General features: G+C 40.4%; 1 protein-coding gene across 2 annotated transcripts in view; it reads right to left on the bottom strand.

Moving 5' to 3' along the window:
• LOC109993335 (melanopsin-A-like) overlaps positions 1-18,510 on the bottom strand; it is a 30,740-nt gene extending 12,230 nt beyond the window's left edge. For both annotated transcript variants that reach the window (XM_020646274.3, XM_065949961.1), the window contains exons 1-6: positions 17,814-18,510; positions 11,044-11,180; positions 10,777-10,910; positions 6,616-6,819; positions 2,188-2,359; positions 1,602-1,763 (exon numbers count right to left, since the gene is read on the bottom strand). In XM_020646274.3, coding sequence (XP_020501930.2) covers positions 1,602-1,763; positions 2,188-2,359; positions 6,616-6,819; positions 10,777-10,910; positions 11,044-11,180; positions 17,814-17,936 — 932 coding nt within the window. In that variant the 5' untranslated portion in view covers positions 17,937-18,510. The remainder of the gene's footprint in view (positions 1-1,601; positions 1,764-2,187; positions 2,360-6,615; positions 6,820-10,776; positions 10,911-11,043; positions 11,181-17,813) is intronic.
• Between the last annotated feature and the right edge of the window lie 311 nt (positions 18,511-18,821).

The following is an 18,821-nucleotide window of genomic DNA, read 5'->3' as shown; positions in this document are numbered from 1 at the left end:
GGGAAATGAGACATATTCATGTGACAAGGGCAGATGTGGGTGTGTTCCCAAAATAAAAGATGAGTGTAGACACACAGTCACAAGGTCAATGCTGAATTCATGTTGCTGTGACTGACCCTGCACTGCTGTAGAATGTGGAAAGTACAATCAATAAAGTTAATCAAGCTGCCATTCACACTTTAAATAACAAGTGAACAATTACATCAATTCAGGTCAAATATGATACCTACTTAAAAGAACTTCAAGGTCCATTAATTAAGGAAATTATAAATTATAAAGAATTTCTTTACTCTGAGCTTTGGTTTTAGAGGCCCAGTTTTTAATATATTTTAAGTTACTCATGTCTCAAAATATATATATAATGGAAATATAGTAACTCCTTTTTACCAGATTAACTGCTATGAAGGCGACTAGGTCAATGGATGAAAGAGAGTCACAGCGACAATGACTCAAAGACAAGCTGCTGTAAAAAGGTGCATTTTAAATTACTTCAAAAATATGTCAAAAAGTTCACATTTTCTCCTCTTGAAATCTATGTAGCTAACTGTTTTAGCGAACAGTTTTCTTTTCACATCAAGCAGATGCTGAGTTATGATGATGAAGTATTTTTTAGGCAACCTGATGAATGTCAGGTCCAGAATTCCTTCTCTTTTAGGTATTTATATGGCCTCTACATTCTCCAGAACTCATTTTGCTTCAGACATATTTCAAATTGTTAACAAGTTTTTTTTTTTTTATTATATTGTTTTTGGGCTTCAGCCTTTATTTAGACAGGACAGTGGATAGAGTAAGAAATCGGGAGAGAGTAGGGATGGACATGCAGACTTGAACCCGGGCTGCCTGCTTGGAGAACTTTTAGTCTCTGTACATGTGTCGCGACCGAGGCCATCAGCATTCACCAGCTTGTTTCTGACTTTGTCTGTCTGTAGTAATTTTTTCTCTTAAAACAGCTGCCGGCTATTGCTGAAAATAAGGCTGTAAAAGCGGTGACAGTGAAGTAAAACTGTTTTCATCCACAAAGGTAAACAATGACGTTAAAAATGTCTAAATGCTCCTTAAAAAGAGGAGGGAAGAGGTAAGTCAGTTCACGAATGCATATGAGCCCTCTTACACAACACCATGTCACACTTTTTTCACATTCTGATTTCCATCAGAAGGAATCAGTTAGAGCTGCTTTAGAGACTCTGTTTCCTTCGGAGAGCAGAGACTTCACTGCCCGATCTGACTGAAGAACTATTTCCTCTAAATGTGACTGAATTAGGATTCATTTGTCACCCACCAAGCAGCCGGAGTAACATTCAAGTTGCAGAGCCTTAAAGCTTCTTTGACAAAAATGTTTTTAATCCTCAAGGTATTTCCAGATCGAACACAAAGTAAATGTTTGTGTTGCTTTAGAATGGAAAAACACTGCTGCCTGGTTTTGAATAGGTTGATACATGGACTGTGGCAGCTTTAATAACACATTGCTGTCAGTACTGTGCTGCCACAAATATAGTGCTAAGCCAGTTTTCAGATCATACAGAGATCTTTTGACGTCACTAGACTTTAAGATAATATGTTTTAAGCAGTCGTGGACAAAGCACACACACATACACACCTACCCGGCGAATGCAGTGAGGGCAGCACAGGAGTAAGGGGCCCAGGAGACGACAAACAGCAGGATGACGATGAGTGCGATCTTGGCCATTTTCCACTCACTCCTCATCTTATGGGCTCTCTTTGCAGAGTCTCTGGTCCCGTCGCAAGTGATCTTTGTTATCGCTCTGTCAGAAGCAGTCATTCATCAAAGTAATGAAACCTTTTTTTTTTTTTTGCTTTTCAAATTTTCCATTTCAAGATCTTTTTTTTTCCTCTCATTATCGTAATTGTCTTTTTTAATTCATTTCTTTAAACGGTCATGCAGGTAAATTGACTCAGAAATATGCTGTGATTGTGCGCCGACACAGTTTTCTCATCACCTGTATTGGCAGCCCGCCTGTACAGGCAACATTAACGTTCAGCTCAAGCGCAACATCAGTGGAAATCAATAGAAGAAACCAGACACATCATTAATCAACAAGACATCCGTTTCAAAACACACACACTCACACACCGGAGTGTATGTTGTTGAAGTGAGTAAGATAGGAGCATGATTTAACATTGACTGCATGTGTGTGTGTGTGTGTGTGTGTGGGTGCATGTACCCACCGTGTTGTGTGTCGGATGGCTCTGAAGATGCAGCAGTAGCTGAAGATAATGATGGAGAGGGGTATGAAGAAGACAAAGGTAAAGAGCAGCATGGTGTAGGAGCGGACAGAAGGGGTGAACGTCATGTAGTCCCAGGAGCAGGACGTCATCAGACCCTCTGGGACGTAGGCACCTGTGGAGAACATAAACACGTCAAGAGGTCGTTTCCCAGAAAATCTGATAAATCCTTTTTCAGTCAGTTTCTGTGTTGTATAGTGTATGTGCTTCTTCTCTATCTGAGAGGCCTTGAACTCCCTGCATCTTCACAATAGCATTCAGTATTCTGTATGTGTTCGATAACCTGTAGGCACGGTTACTTTTCACAATGTATTCAAACAACACTTGTGGATTTACTCTGGCTGCTCAATTGATGATCCGCTAGTACCCTCCTCCCTTCTGCGTTATCGGTTATGTAAATGAACAAACAACATGGACTCTGCGCTGGCCAAGACAAATTGGCATTAGTTAAAGGAACAAGTTCAGCTATACCTTTCCTGTGCCAGCACAACGCTGAAACCAATTGTTGAGATATGTCTGGCAATGGGGTGACTAAGATTCTATCCAATGATATAATATTCAACAAAGAAGCCAAGTTATTAAAGGAAAGAGTTCATTGTTGAACTACATATAGCATTGGACAATGGACAAGAGTTGGAAATTATAACAGCAGCCATAAACTCTCTGTGGAGCACATCAGTTTCATGATTTGTATTGAAATTATGCTCAATTGCATTGACCCTATTAGATAAATAAATCCAATGATAAAACGAAAATGTCTATCAAAGCGACATTCTGTTATGTGTCATTATTACAGTATTATTGTTATTCTGTTATATGCCGTTTCTGGTTTTCTGAAGCAAAAAAGAAATAACAAAGTGGCCCGAAATGCAAAATCTATATAAGGGTAGAAGATGAGGCTTTTCCCCCTGTTGTTTCTACTATAAAATAGTCAAACCTGTTGCATTGGGAATGCCCACCTTGACTACATCCTGCATTTCATACAAAGTAAATAAAGGAATTACACACCCAGAAACACAAAAACATAAAGAAACATGAATAAATGTTCAACTACAATTTAAAATAAACCTACAATACACATATACACATACACACTTGTAATATAGCTGCAGACCTTGGAAAAAAAAAATCACAGTCTCTCCTTCAGTCACATTCAGTCACGGAAGGAAGTCATAAGTCAGTTTTATTGCATGTTGTGTTAAGTTGTTGTGGCAGTAGGGGCTCCAAACCCCAAGGGATTTTCTGTTAGAAAACAGCAGCAGGGTCGACAAAGATAATAGACCAGCAACAGGAGTTAACAGTGTCTGTGTCTTAAATACCTGTGTTGGTTCGGTTCAAATAAATATACAAAATGTAAACCTTTCAAACAATTTGTCTATACAGTAAATTGAAAGTGGAAGGAAATCATCTGTTTTGCAAGATTGGTATAGGAAAAGAAACACATAATTAGATTAATAAAATAATGGAAGATAATGCCAATAAAATGGCCCAAACAATCTAAAGAATATCTAAATATTTCACATATCATAAAATTATATCACGAAAACGAAGGTAAGAAACATATTTAGATACAATTTGGTTGCAGTGCTTTCACAGTATGTATACTGTAGTATGTATGAATTCATGTGTTTTAAATTGGCTGAGTTGGTTGCATGCTTTTGTATAGGACTTTTTATATTTTTCGTCCAGTTTCCCAAAGGAGTGCCGCAGGGCTCCATACTTGGTCCTCTCATGTTCTCTGTCTACATGCTGCCACATGGGAACATTTTCACAAATTGCAAAAATACCTAGTGTTTTGCCCACTGGTCCTCCCATAATTTACGTCTTGTTTGGACAGATAACTTATGGTCTCAGTTTTGAGAACAAATAGTGGTTTCCTGTTATTTGTGTTAACAGCTCTGGTGTTTGCCCTCTGTAAGGCCTATGTTAGGTCTTGTAGAGCGGCAGCTAATGAAAATGACAAGCTGTGACCCTGACAGCAGTTCATCAGGATGTGAAAGAAATACATGTTAGAAGGCCAGTAGTTGGATAAATACATGCTTGGAATTACTTCTTGAGGACACTATTAAAGGGATACTGCAATTAATGTATTGAAAATGATTATTTTGTTAAATAAAAGACCCTTTAGTTTAAAATGTCTCAAATACTAATTCAAACCACTTGCCTGCGAGCCTTCAACAAAAAACCTTATTTTATAGACAGAAATTACAACCAGTGCATAACTGTTAATCCATTATAAACACACAAGAGCCTTTCCATAATTTACCTTATACTAAAACAATTAAACGTACTTGACAGAGAAGCTGTAGGCTACAGGCATTAATTAAATTTAAATTTTTAAAGAAGGATCAAGTATCATCCAATCAGAGATGCTTAAACAATATACTTTCTTCAGGAGCTGTAGTCACAAACAAACATTAGGAACTGCTGAGTTTAACACACTGTTTAGTACACACAGACACATACACACACAACTAGGTTGCTAGGAAACAGAGTGGTTGTGCTGTCCCTCTAGATAGATGTTGCTTACCTCTCTGAGTGTCATTCTTGGTGTCCTCAACAGTCTGCTCTTGGTGAAACATTCTCACGTTTTATTATATCTAGTGCCACATGAACCAGTATAGTAAGCCCCTCTGCTCCAGTATGACCACCCCTCCAACCAATCCCACTGTAACCAGTCCACCTCTCTGTCCAACTTCTCAGAATCTTCACACAATTTACATTAAAGGAGGCACTTCATTAACAAGTGAGTCATGGATGGGTTATAGATGGGGGTCTTTTAACGGTGGTTTGTACTTGAGTCTTTGTGCCTGTATACGTTGTATTGTTTGAACTGGTTGCAACACAATTCTCCCAAAATGGCAATGAAGTTGAAGTTAAAGTTATAGTTGCATGTAAAAAACTAGAAAGACAGAAAGCCAACCTAACTGAAGATTCAAGTTCATAAGTATAACAACTCACAAAGACAGATGAAAGGGTATTACAAACGAGAAAGAAAGTATAGAAGGCGAAGTGACCATTTGAGCCACATGTGAAATCAAACAAAAAAAGTTGAATTACCACTTGGGATCCACTGTGAGCATATAGGCATTTAGCTTTTAGCAAGTCCAAGCATGCAACTGTTTTTAATGCAACATCTTTGGTGTGCATGTATTGAGTCATTAGTGTGCTTATGGTGGTGCATTAAAACAGTAATGCAGCCTTTAATGTGAGGTCAAATAAACAATAGTCCTGTCCTGTAACCCCACTCCTAATAGAAAGAGGTTTCATTTAATGAATTGTATTAACAGTAAAGTAGATAATGTTGTCCACAAGAAGCTCTGCTAATGTGGTGAAATATAGGTGAGACATTTATCTCACTTTAAGAGTGTATAAATGGACATTAGTGCTCAATTAAGAGGAATGATGTAACCCTATCATATTGCAAGAAATATCAATTAAAAGTATCATCACATTTCAGCTCTTTTTTTTAAGGCACAGAGGCAATACAGTCCACATAAGAGTGTAATTAAAACAAAAGAATATTAGTTTTATAAAACCCAGCACCCACCCCCCTCACTGGAGGACAACTTTGCATCTAATTATATATTCTTACACGGACTGGTATAATAACAATTTAGCCACCTTTTTTTTTTCTTGTCTGCAAATGTTTATTCTATTTAAATGAGAAGCAACAATGTGGTTAACTGGCAATGAAGGTTTCACATTTTTCAAACAACACTGTGAAGCCTGCCTCTGTTGGCCCAGCCACAGTGGTGTCCTGAGGTTTAGCAACCAGAAATTGGTGCATGGTGACAGATCAAGAGAGGAATCAAAGCATGAGGAATGAACCTTAAAACTTTTTTTGCTTTTGAGAGAAATTTGCCCACCGATAAAGCTGAAGTTAGCAAACATTACCAAAAATGCATCTGACAAGGAGTGTAAGCAAAGTAGGCTGTGTGTAGTGAAGTAACGGATCTACCCTCTGTATCCAGTTTTTATGTTACTGGACCAACCAATCGAACTTTGAGTATTTAAATGACATCCGATTGGTCCAATCCACAAGGACTAGAGCCGGGCACGGCATATACTGTATATCACTGAGAACACAAAGCAAGCAGTCAACAACCTCATCAGTTTTTGTTAAGCTGTTGTATTGTCAGCTTAAGGTAAGAATAACGTGATCTGCCTTCTGAGCCAAGTCGTAAATGTATTTGTCACATTTACGAAACAGAAAAGTTCTAGATGACATAGTACTTTCAGCGGAAAGTTGACATGCTGACACTTTAAAAAGTTTTTAAAAAAAAAGGTACAATACTAAGAGAGAGCTCAACAGACTAACACCCTCAGAGAAATCACCCTGATCGATGATGACTCTTAAGTTGTACTCACTCCAGCCAAAGAAGGGGGGCAGGCTCCAGCCCATGGAGTAGACCCAGGCCGCAGCTACAATGCTCAGGGCTTTCCTTCGGGACATCGCCCCCAGCGAGGCCAGAGGTCTGGTGATCACCACGTACCGGTCCACTGCAATCACCATCAGTGTCATCATACTACAGATACCAAACAGAGCTCCGCAGAAGGCATACAGCTCACAACCTGGAAGAAGAGAGGACAAACTTTAGCCAACACTGGAAACATTTCGAGCTAAAAGATTATCTTTATTCTACGGTAGAATGTCTGTTTTGTCAGCTTTATTGTATTTTCTGTATGTTACGTTAGCAAGAAAACATCAGATACAAACATACTTTATAATTGCCTTTTAAAACCTTCTGTAATGGCACAAAAGTTTTACTGCTTTGGTTCCATCTCACAGCTCCCAGAGCATAGTTTCTGGCTACAACAAGCAGCTGTTTGGAAAATTGAATAAAACCCAGAGTGCCTTACACCATACAGTAAAAGCACACAGCTAGTAGGCAGCTGGTAAACAGATTGATGCCTTTAGTTTAAGATATTGAAATTTCCTTCAGCAGTTGGTGGAACCCAAACGAAAAGAAAAGGCGCTTATAGAGTGAAAGAGAATGATAGTTGTGAAGTGAGACTTGCTGTACATCTCCAAATTTTATATTTTCAATATTAATGTAATAGGATGATATTAAAATGTCCTTTAAATTTTTGTATTTCATTGAAACAAAGCCCGTTTGGATTGATTTAAGTGGAAGGATGTTGGGAAAGACAACAGTGGAGGAAAGACAGAGAAACAGGAGAAGCAGAGGGAATGGAAAAAAGATGCGATAGGATAGTAGTGGGAATTGGAGGTGAAAGAAAGGGGAAATAAGGTCAGGTTTATGGGAAGAGGAGCACAATAGGAAGGATGAGTCAGGGTGTCAGGTGAAACAAGAAACAGAATGATAAAAAAGATGGATGGAAGGGTGATTGGAGACCAAATACGTTGTTACCAGGGGGAAAGCTAGAGAAAGTGTGGCATGTGCGAACAGCATTGAGAGCTTAAATAATTAATAGATGTAGAACTTACAGTAAATAACCGTAATATGCTGACATACTGTGCACGATTTCTTGCTACAGCATTGACAAGACATCTAACAGGCCCCTTATTGTTCCATAGCGTCCATACAGCTTATAATTACGTTAAACTTATCCATAATGTATGAAGAAATCTACACACACACACACACACACACACACACACACACACACACACACACACACACACACACACACACACACACACACACACACACACACACACACACACACACAACCAAATACAAACACTCAATCATTCCCTTATCAGCGCCTGTCCCTTCAGGCTCAGAGTGTGTGATTACCGCCGACCTGTCACACAGCATGTAATCACCGTGCCAAGTCATCACATCTCAGCACAAGACAACATCTGAATTGTGTCCCTGGCGTGAAGAAACCCAAACAAATATCGTTCAGGTAAAAGAACGGATATCACAATGCTCGGCTGTCTAAAGTGTGGAAAAGTTACTGCAGATAATGAAGTCCAGATCGGCTCCAAAAGAACAGCAGACGTTCTCTAGAGAGGAACTATATTCTAAGGTCCTGGGGCATTTTTAAGATCAAGATAACAGGCATATGTAAAATATCTCAGGGGTCATTTCATTTGATATTACAATCATTTTTAGCAAATCTTGGAAAAATCTGAACTAACAGAATTACATGATATAACCACCTCTTCACATTGAATAATGTCACAGAGGCAGTGTTTTTAAACTTCATGCCACCACCTCTGAAACAATGCCATTACAAAGAGCACTTTTGAGAGGAAACCTTCACAACAAGTGGTTAAGTTAGTGAGAGGGTTACAGTTTGGTTAGGTTTCCATTCCCCCTCAAACCCCCACACAGGACTACCTCACTGGACTGTAAAATACATATAACGTGCAATATATTTATCTGTATAGTAATTTTACTCATAGCTTTTCTTTTTATATCTATTTATATCTGCACCTTATTTTTCTATGTAAATACTTGCTGCTGTTTTTTATCCTGCACTACAACGAGCCAAATGCAACGGAATTTCGTTCTTATCTGCACTGTAAAGTACAAGTTCGAATGACAATAAAAAAAGTCTAAGTCTAAATATTAAATAATAAAGTTTAAAAAAAGATGGTGGTTTGGGTCAAAATAAGTACATTTGTTGAGTTGCGTACAATTGGGACTTGCGTAATATTATATAATGCATGTGATGAAAGCCAACATTGACTTGGCGCTTGAGCTCAGGTCTCCTCAAAATGCTTTTTTTGAACTCCCTAATGCCCCCAACTGCGACCAGAATGGTCTTTTACAGTTTTAAAACTATGTTACATGACTTTCTAACAGATTCCTGTGTACGCCACGACAAATGATCCCTTTAAATCTTCATTTTAAATTGTTTCAATGGTACTGACATGCACTTCAAACACATTTCATACAATAAGTACTGGTCATTTCACATATTTCTGTAAGACAACATTTTCTTGAAAACACTTTTAATTACTGTACATATAAATTTGAGTTGGTTCTGAATTCATCTTTACCTCACAGCTACCTACCTTAAATTATATTTTGTAGTGAGTCATTCTTATTTACCATATATACATTTTCCTTAAATATTGGGCAAGTACCTTTTATCTACCAATTTTGTTTATTTTTCTGGTCTTAACTGATTTTGTTATTCTCTGTAACGATTCACATTTTGCTTAACTGAATGGTTTTACCAATTATGTTCAGGAAGCATTGGAGAGCACTTGGGGTTCTGCACACCGTCCACTTTCAAAGAGTGGATGCACAGAAATTCAATTTCAAAAAGTGGAGCTTCTGCAAAAACACTTAAAGCATTAAGGACATGGACAATTTGGTCCATCAAGAAAGGAAATTAAAGAAAGACAGACAGAATTGGTGAACAAATCCTGATAACAACAAGCTTGTTAAACATGTTGGGGACATGTCACTTAGTGTTTGAGTTATCAAATCACATCACATATTAATATTCTAAATTCTCTCCTGCTTGAATGTCCCTATTTACAGATAAAAACATCCCTTTAAAGATATTAAGGATGTGCTAACTGCATTTCAGTGGGGGTGAAAGACAAATTAATGCAGCTCTCAGTGTAAAAATAAGGCCAGTTTTGGCCTCTTTATTACATAGAAATGATCCTTTGGGGGCAATGGACGTGTTGTGCCAAGTTTATATCCTATAATTGCAGAGGTTGCTCCCTCCTGAGCAACAGACTGACAGATTATCCTACTTAAACATGCTAACGTTAGCCTCCCTAGAGCCACACTATTGCTAAGAAGTGCCATCATTTACAGGTGCAGGGGGGATTGAGTTCTAAAGAGCAGGTTGAATAGAACACAATTAAAGGTTCAGTTGGCTTTTGCTTTGTTGTTTCTATAGCCACTATTCATCCTTGAACCCTCTTGTTAACTTCTGTCTCTCTGTTTCTTCTGAAAAGGACAGGCAAAAGAAAGAAGAGATGTGTTAAAAAGTGGTTTGGGGTTGAAGGGATAAAAGTGAGAGTCCTCTAGCTGTAAGCGCCATTGAGAGTTGAGCTCCAGATTTGACAGCGATTGGCTGTCTTCATCAAGGTCAGGACAACTCCTGAAGGAAAACACCATGCTCTGACTATCAGTGTTTGATCAGTGGAGTGTGGAGCCTCCTATACCTCCTCTCTATCTCGGCTCCCAGCAGGTTGCTTAAAAAACAACAGAGTGCAACATCCCCCGCCAAATGCACTCACGTAAAACACAGCTGTGACATGCATCCTAGCTTTGTTCTGAGTGATCGATGGGGTTTGGATACTGCAGAGTAAGCCTTTGGTGTTTCTTTTTACGCTGTAGCAGAGAGGGATGATAGAGGACGGCAGGCCTGTGTGTGTGTGTTCAGAATCTTAACTGAACTGTGGGTCACACTTAGCAGGGGAGGGACACATTTCAGGTGCCTGCTGAATCTGAAGTGTGCATGCATGAATGTTAAAGATGTGTTTGGATGCACACTGAAGACGGTGTGTAAGAAAATGTGTGTTTTTTAATGTTTTAGGATAGTTTGCACAGTGTGTAAAAAAAGTAAACATGTGTGTGCATGTGTTACCTTTTTTCCCAAAGATCCAGCGCTTGTGCATGCTGGTGATGAAGAAGATGGGTGTCTGAGTAAGACACATGAAAAAGTCTGTGACAGCCAGGTTAATGATGAAAATGTTGGATGGCGTTCGCAAGCTCCGGCTCCTGCAGATAAACAGAAAAAAACACAAACAGCTGTTGAAATAATAATATCAATTTTAGAAAATAAATTATCCCTTTAGATTTTGCGTGTTGCTGAACAAGCTTATTGGAGGAAGTCCTTTCCTTACAAACGTACCTGCAGAAAGCATACATGACCAGGAAGTTTCCCAGCATGCCTGTGATGCCCACAAACAGGATGACAACCCCGATGGTGTAGTGGGCGTGGTCTGGGACGTCTACTGTTGGAAACGGGTGGTTTGGGACCAGCGCAGCCTTTGCAACATGAAATACAAAATAGGATGTAAATGTCATCAGAAATGATGCTTATTTGACTGCAGGGATTATTCTCATGGCTGTGAGGGTAAGGTGTGTAAAAATGATATGCGCAAGGGCAGCTGTGGTGGCAGACGATGTTCCCCACCAAGCAAGGGCAAACCTGCTACAACAAATCAACTGTGTGAAAACGGTTAAGTTGATTGAATGGGTCGAGTCAGGTGGCTTGGTTGGAATAAACCTGCAGCCACAGCAGCAGTTTCATGGATCACTTAATAGGCACTGGAAGGTATGGAGAGTAACTCAACCAAGAAATAAACTTAAAGGGAGATGGAAACTTAAAAAAAAAGATAAAAAATGCTCGTTATTTGTTATCACTGAACTCAACCTTGAAAACTGAAATTAAAAATGATGAATCATTCCAGAGAACATTGCTGCCACCAGGACAAAATAAAAGTAGCTTAGTCTTTAAAGACAGCCTTTGTAAATCCATGAGCTGGGCATTATGGCCTTTGCCAATTGACCCTATTTGGACAAGAAGGTAAAACCGTGCTGTGCAAACACAACATTATTATAGTTACTACGTCTTTGAACCATGGCTTACTGGCTAGTTTGTTGACTACAAAAAATTCCCACAAAAATCTATTTGAGGGTGGTATGCAGGGTTGGATTCAGGGGTGCACCCTATTGGCTAATGCAAAATCCTTAACTAAAATGGGCTATTTGCCTTGTCAAAGCCAGCTTATCTTTAAATTAACTATGTGGGCAATGTTGCAACAGGCTGCTTGTAGCTGTCTTTGCATATTCATTTGGTACATTTACTTTTGTAAGGTTAAAGTAGGTATGATTAATGGAGTTACAAAGGGTAAATAAAAGGTGTTCTATTAATTTGTGTGTGCACAGAAACACACAAACTTCATGTCACCTTGCATACCTTAGTCAAAAGTGCCATCTGCAAAAAAAAACAACACACTCACATTCGTGTTAATGGTTATGTAAATGTATAAGATGGTTTTTATTTTGGATCTGTTTAAAAAGGATAAGGCACTCGTGATTTCCCAAGGCCCGATGCAACAGAAAGAAACAACAAGTGTGCATACAACGTGATGATGCAAAGGACAGAAGCCTTGGCTTGCTGATGCAAAAATAAATAATTCTCTAGCAATGAAGGTTTTTAGCTTTGATCTGAAAACATCAACAATGTATCGGCGCTGTCCACTAGAGGCCCTTTTTTTTTTCATTAGGTTCAAGTACCAAAAGAGTACGAGAACTCGTGCAGAATTTCAAGGGATGAAATCCTGGAAATTGCAAGCCAAATCATAATGTAACTCTCAAAGCATCACGCCGAGTTTTGGCAATTCCAGGATTTCACTCAACATTAGCATTTAGCTTCTGAGAAGTGGCTGCACCTCGGAGCACAAAGCGCCACTGAAAAATTCCTCTCAGAAATAATGACACAGCCTCCTGCTTTTACACTTTCCTTTTGTCTCTCTGTGTTTTCTTTCCAGTGCCCACACACACATGAAAACACACACTCACAGCAACACACACCCACTCACCAGGACTATACTTCCACTAAGCTTCCGTGGGCGCCCGACACACACATCTCCTTTTATTAATCCTGGCTGCTGCATTTAAGCGCCCGTGTTATGTTGCTTTACACACATGCGCTTCAGTGTCCAACATCTGTCTCCACAGTCCTACTTTTCTGCAGAGTCATATATACTGGGGTCACTGAAAGGAGGAATAGTGGAAAGTGATGGAGTGGTTATGTAAGTAAATGAAAGGAAAGGTCATGGGGAGGTGTTACTGAAATGAGGGAAAAGTGCACCGAGTGAAGGTGATATGCAGATGTGGCGTGTGCTTGTGTGTGCTTGTGTGTGTGTGTGTGTGTAATGTAAACACACTTGGATCCAGTCTGACGCAGTCATGTCTTATGTGACGGTGGATCACGCTCAAGGTCTCTCTACTTTGCCTGCCTTCATTTGTTCCCCGATCCCATATTTACTGTCTGCTCCCTAAATCACTCGAACACTCCTTTCCTTCCTTCCTCTCTCATTTCCTCTGTCTCTCCCTGGTCTAGCCGCTCAAGGGCCAGATTAATGCCGATCGCAAGGGGAGGAGAAAGGCGAGAGGGTCACGGTCTCCTCACCACCTCTACTGTCTCTGTGTGTGTGTTTGTGGATTTTAAGATGGAGATAATGGGCGGTAATGTCCGCCTATCTACTGTCTGTCTGCGAGCACGCACTGATGCCACAGATGCCAGCAATTCTGGGTATTCCTTTGTAAGTAGAGAGCAAGTGTAATGAATGTGAAGGGTCTTGTGGCTTTCTAATACACAGCAATTAAGAACAAGCAAAGACCAATAAATTGAGAGCGGGAGAAGATAAAGATTAGGGAGAGAGAAGAGAGTGAGAGACATAGTGTGATGGGAGAGTTAAACGTCCATGTTAAGGAATTTAATCTGAACAGCCATGCACACTCGTGGTTGAACCCTTACAAACACATGCGCTAATCTAATAAAAATGCCTTAATTACTTCTAGTGACAGGATTATCATGTTCTGTCTAGTGACAGGATTATCATGTTCTGTTATCAGTGCAAAGATTCACTTACAGAAGAAAAAAATGTATGTTCACTAGGATCTGGTCAGTGCATCGTGTCATGGTACAACAACACAGAGCCATACAGCTATGTGAGGGAATTAAAAAAAGGTGCTGCAAAAAGCATATCTGCATCAACATAAACACCCTGTAAATACATTATTAACGCACAGTTTAAAAAAAAAAAATCAAACGCAAATCCAGAAAACAAATGCAACAGAGAAAGGCCGATCATCAACACCAAAGTACTCCATGCCTGTAGGGGGCGCTGAGTGGAGCTGCTTCATTTTTCGATGAAAAAACGTCACAATAACTCCACTCAACTTTGTCCTCTGATATTGGAATAACTGGATCATATGTGGAGAATGGTTGCAAATGGGCAGATAGTGTTTAGTGAAGTCTGGGCAGCTGTTAAATGTAGCTGCTGTTTGACAGATAGCTCACTTAGCCATGCAGCTTGAGTTACTTTAAGCCTCGGCGGCTGTGGCTCAGTTGGTAGAGTCATCGCCTCTCAATCAGAAGGGTTCAAGGGTTCAATCCCCAGCTGAGCATCATGTCCGATGTGTCCTTGGGCAAGACACTTAACCCTGAATTGCTCCCGCTGGTGTATGAATGGAATTAGTTACTTCTGATACTACATAGAGATCACTACCATCAGTGTGTGACAGGTGGTGCAAAAGCACTTTGAGTAGTCGGAAGACTAGAAAAGCGCTATATAAGCTCAAGTCCATTTACCATTTACCTCTTCAGACTGCCTTGGGAGCTGTGAGAACCGGCCAAGTGTTAGTGTTTACTCAGGAAAGAGCAGCCAGAGCCAGAATAATCAGGCTCGTGGCAGGGCAGGACTCAAGCAGGAAAGATGGTGGAGTTTGACTCACAGGGGAGTCATGTTGACTTTACAGTATCCATGAGAGAAACATCACTACCCCATTCACCTGCCATTGATATGCTGTAGCTTGCTGGCACAAACTGTTTGTGTGTGTGTGTGTGTGTGTGGCTGTGCTTGTTGTCCGGGTGGGCATTTCATTGAAAATTACTTTTAGAAAGTCACTGTTATTCAAAAGAAATTCAAATATTCACAGAGGCTGGGATGGACCGATATATACTTTGTTTAATAGCTTGATGCTAACACATGGTGGAAATTGCCATTAACCGGCTAAAAGATTAAGTATCACGGTCACTGCTCTTTCAACTCAAGTAACCATCTATTTTACTTGACAATCTTAAGTCAAACCACAGACTGCATACACATTTGAATTGTTTTCCAAGTTTAGAGATGCTGAGTTACTTCCTTAGCACCTCTACAGTCTGTAACGCTCCAGTTGTGTCACCTGAAACAAATGCTTTCTTCTTCCCTCCTGATTTAATGGCAGTTAGCAAACAGCTTTCAGATGCGCTTCAGCCTCCATCTGGCAGTAATTCCACAACACTACTTTAAATACTTTATAAAATTATGTCATTGGAATATTGCAAAATCACAACCCATCCCTAGTTTGTTGCGCACGACCGCGTCTCCCCCCCACTGTCCTCCCTGCCACTCACATCCTGTTCATTAAATATTTTCTTTAAAAGACAGATTGTACCTAAATTTGATCCACTTAGCGCCTCCTACAGGCCTGGGGAGCTTCCATTGTGATGACTGGATAGGCGGTGCTGTTCTGTTGCATTTGCTTTCTGAATTGGTTTTGGACTTTCCGTGGTCTGGTTTGCAGCATAGATGCTGTTAATGCATTTTCTCATTTCGCAACTTTCTTATGATGGGGTTGCACTGTGTTATGGGATTGGTTTAAAACAGAGAGACTCATAACCACATAGAGTGTTCATGAGTTCACACTGAGTTTTCATTTTTTTACGTATCAGTCTGTTTGGCACAATTGAACCCTCTCGATCCTGCATGTTTTTCAGTATTTGATTGAATTCACTTCATACCAGATGCTACTGTAAAAAGTAAATTAAAAAAATGATCACTACTGTGTCTTTCATCAGTCGTCATGAGCCTTTACACACAGCTGAAGTGAACACATGCCCACTCATTCAGTTAAATGTCACCGTCAAGTCCTTTATCAGTCCATCAATAAGTTTCCAGGTAATTGGTTCTCAGCAACTACAGAATAAAACTCATTTGTTTAGCAGCTATACACTCTAATCAACTGCCGAACACACACACACACACACACACACACACACACACACACACACAGACACACACACACACACACACACACAGACACACACACACACACTCTCACACTCGTACATTCTCTCTCTTTCATTCACAGACACAAATGTATGCATGCAGACAATCAGACTCAGTTAACATTCATCCAGAGATTGCAGATTTGAAATGAAATGACGAAAGAAAAAGCAACAAAGAGTACAAAAAAAAAGATCTATCTGGGGAGAAACGTAGAAAGTTCTGAAATGAAAACCACACTTTTCGAGGAGTATAGGGTCCCATTTGTGTGGGCAGAAGCTGCCCTCGGGCCCTGCTTCGGTATCAGCTTCCCAGGACTCCCACCATGAAGGCCAGACCACAAAAGCTGTCGAGACCAAAGCCTGCTGGTCTCAACTTCAAAGTCCAAACTGAACCCTTCACACTTCTGAGTACGTCCCTCAAAACAGCTGTTTCTGACCCTAAATCAGAGCCTGTGTCTGGACTCCTGGGGCAAAGTGAAAGTACTGTTACCTCTTTTTCATGCTTTCTATTTTACGCACAGTGGAGAGGGAGGATTTCCCTTAAAGGATAAACTAACCCTGCCGTCTGACACAGAGGGAGACAGAGACTGAGAGAGATGGAGTCTGATTCAACGCTGAGTCTTTGTAATGATCACGTTCCTCCTGCTGGTGATCACACGCCTCAGAGTTTCCAGGAGTAACAATGTGTAAATGAGACTGCATAGAGAGTGTGAGAGACAGCATGATTAAACCCCTTTAAACCAACAATACTAATCTGCATACAAAGCAGTTGTTCTATCTTTTTTTTTTTTTTGCAAGCTTTCTGCAAACAGAATTTTTTTCTGTTGGAATTTGAACTGAACTTATCCTGCAGCCTGCGAGTAGAAATGTAATATCAAGACACAAATAGGTCTATAAGAGGACCTATAGGATCGGAATAAAACTGCATAACGTACTGTTTCACAATGCCAATAAGCTACAGGATATCAAATATCATCAAGCTGTTGAGAAAAACAGAAAGTGAGAGAAAATACCTGAGTAAAAGGCAGAAGCAATGGAAAACATCAAGAGTCATGATTCATTTTGGGTTTTTTTAGGAATAATTTTCCCTCGAAAGTAAAGGTTTGACATATGGTGATGATAGGCAAACATACAAATTCTGCAGTCGTAAAATCCATTACTTCTGAGCAAAATGTCTATTTACCATAAATGGACAATATGGAATTTCTAGAAGAAAAATGAAACTTAAGTGAGTCCACGTTAATTAGGGCAACAGCAGGTCACTCAAATGACACCTTAACATACACAATTCCTCTGCGGTGTAACAGAGCACTGATAGGAGACGATATCCATGCACTGACCACAAATACAAAGACATTTGAGCCATATTGAAGCCACAATACAAGACTTGCATATTTGACGCGCGCACATCTGGCACAAAAAGTCGTGCCATGTAAGGGGACATACCTACACCCACAGCAGCCTTTTGTAACTATTTACAACCAACACTAAAAAGTGAGGAAGCATTAGAGGTACGAGATGTTTACGCTTGCCTTCATTCATGTTTCGGTGCTGAATGAACGAGGCGCAGATGCGCATGAGAGGATGGTGCGATTCATTAATTCACAGGAGTTTCCATCACACTCTTTCACACCTTTCATGAATGATCTTGTGAGGGATAAACAACAAATAAAACGTAACCAGGCAGTGTCTTTCGCCTTCTTTTCCAGATGTTTGAGTTGGGTTTAAGTTGCCCTTGATCGAATCTTTTCGCTTTTACGCATCGCTGCTGCGCTCAGAGGATCACCAGCCACTCCGAGGGACATTTCCCCCCCAAAAATGTCAGAAAGACTTACAGCTGTAGCTACCGGAGACAGCTCCGTGAGCCGGTGTGGACTGATGGAGCTGATGTTCCACGGTGCCCGGGCAGTCGGGTCCAATGTGGGGATCCCCGATCCAATCAGCAGCTTAGAATCCATCCCCGATCCACAGCGGTTAATGAGGAGTGCGTGAGAGACGCGGTCAGGAGAGGTGTAGAGTCTTTATGATACGGTTTACTAGTACTAGTGGGCCGTCATCATCTCCGCCCTGCTACTCAGAACACTCTCACTGAGAACGGGAGACAGGACTACTGTTGCAGCTGTGGAGGGGAGGGAAAGAAGTCCTCTCTCTCTCCTTGCCTTTCGTCCAATCCGTGCTCCGGGGATGCCTCTGTGTGTCAGTCGCCCTGTGCGTGTGAGCACATACAGATGGATTTTTTTTCTTCTTCAGTTTAACTTCAAGGAATCAACACTTCCTGAAATGTTTTCTTCTATTCCTTTCCCCATTTTTTTGCTCTATCGGGGCTACAGCACATATTCTGGACCTTGATAAAAAACTATTAAGGTTCTTTGCGCAACCCTCACCCCTTACACGAGAACCCTCCAAGTCAGTCTCCTTTCCCCAGCATACACCCCTCTGCTACAAGACAAGAGAGGGGTAAAAAAAAATATTAACACAATCATGCAGAAGAATCAAAACAATAAGTCTCCCACAAGAAAGGATCCTACGTCTTTGTTTGGGCATCAGAAGATAAAGAGACTTTCACGTGCTGCCTGCACAAGCCCACATCTTCTGCGTAAAAACAGATAGAAATCTATGTTAATTGAATCGCAGCGACATGACTCAGACAGCTGGAGAGTGCTTCATTAGGGCATCGACGAGAAGCTTTGAGTGCATCTGTGGGGAAAGGTTGAGGTCACAGGACATCACATTGCTACTAAGCGTGAAGAAGGAGAAGAGAAACGAGTATAATGAAGGATATAAAGGTGTTTCATTTTTGGTAGAAAACCAGAAATTAAATGTTTAATCCTAGAGAAAAGATA

This window comes from Labrus bergylta, chromosome 21, assembly GCF_963930695.1.
Source record: "Labrus bergylta chromosome 21, fLabBer1.1, whole genome shotgun sequence".
Lineage (NCBI taxonomy): Eukaryota > Metazoa > Chordata > Actinopteri > Labriformes > Labridae > Labrus > Labrus bergylta.
Note: the sequence above shows the minus strand (reverse complement) of the source record. Positions and strands in the feature narration are given on the sequence as shown.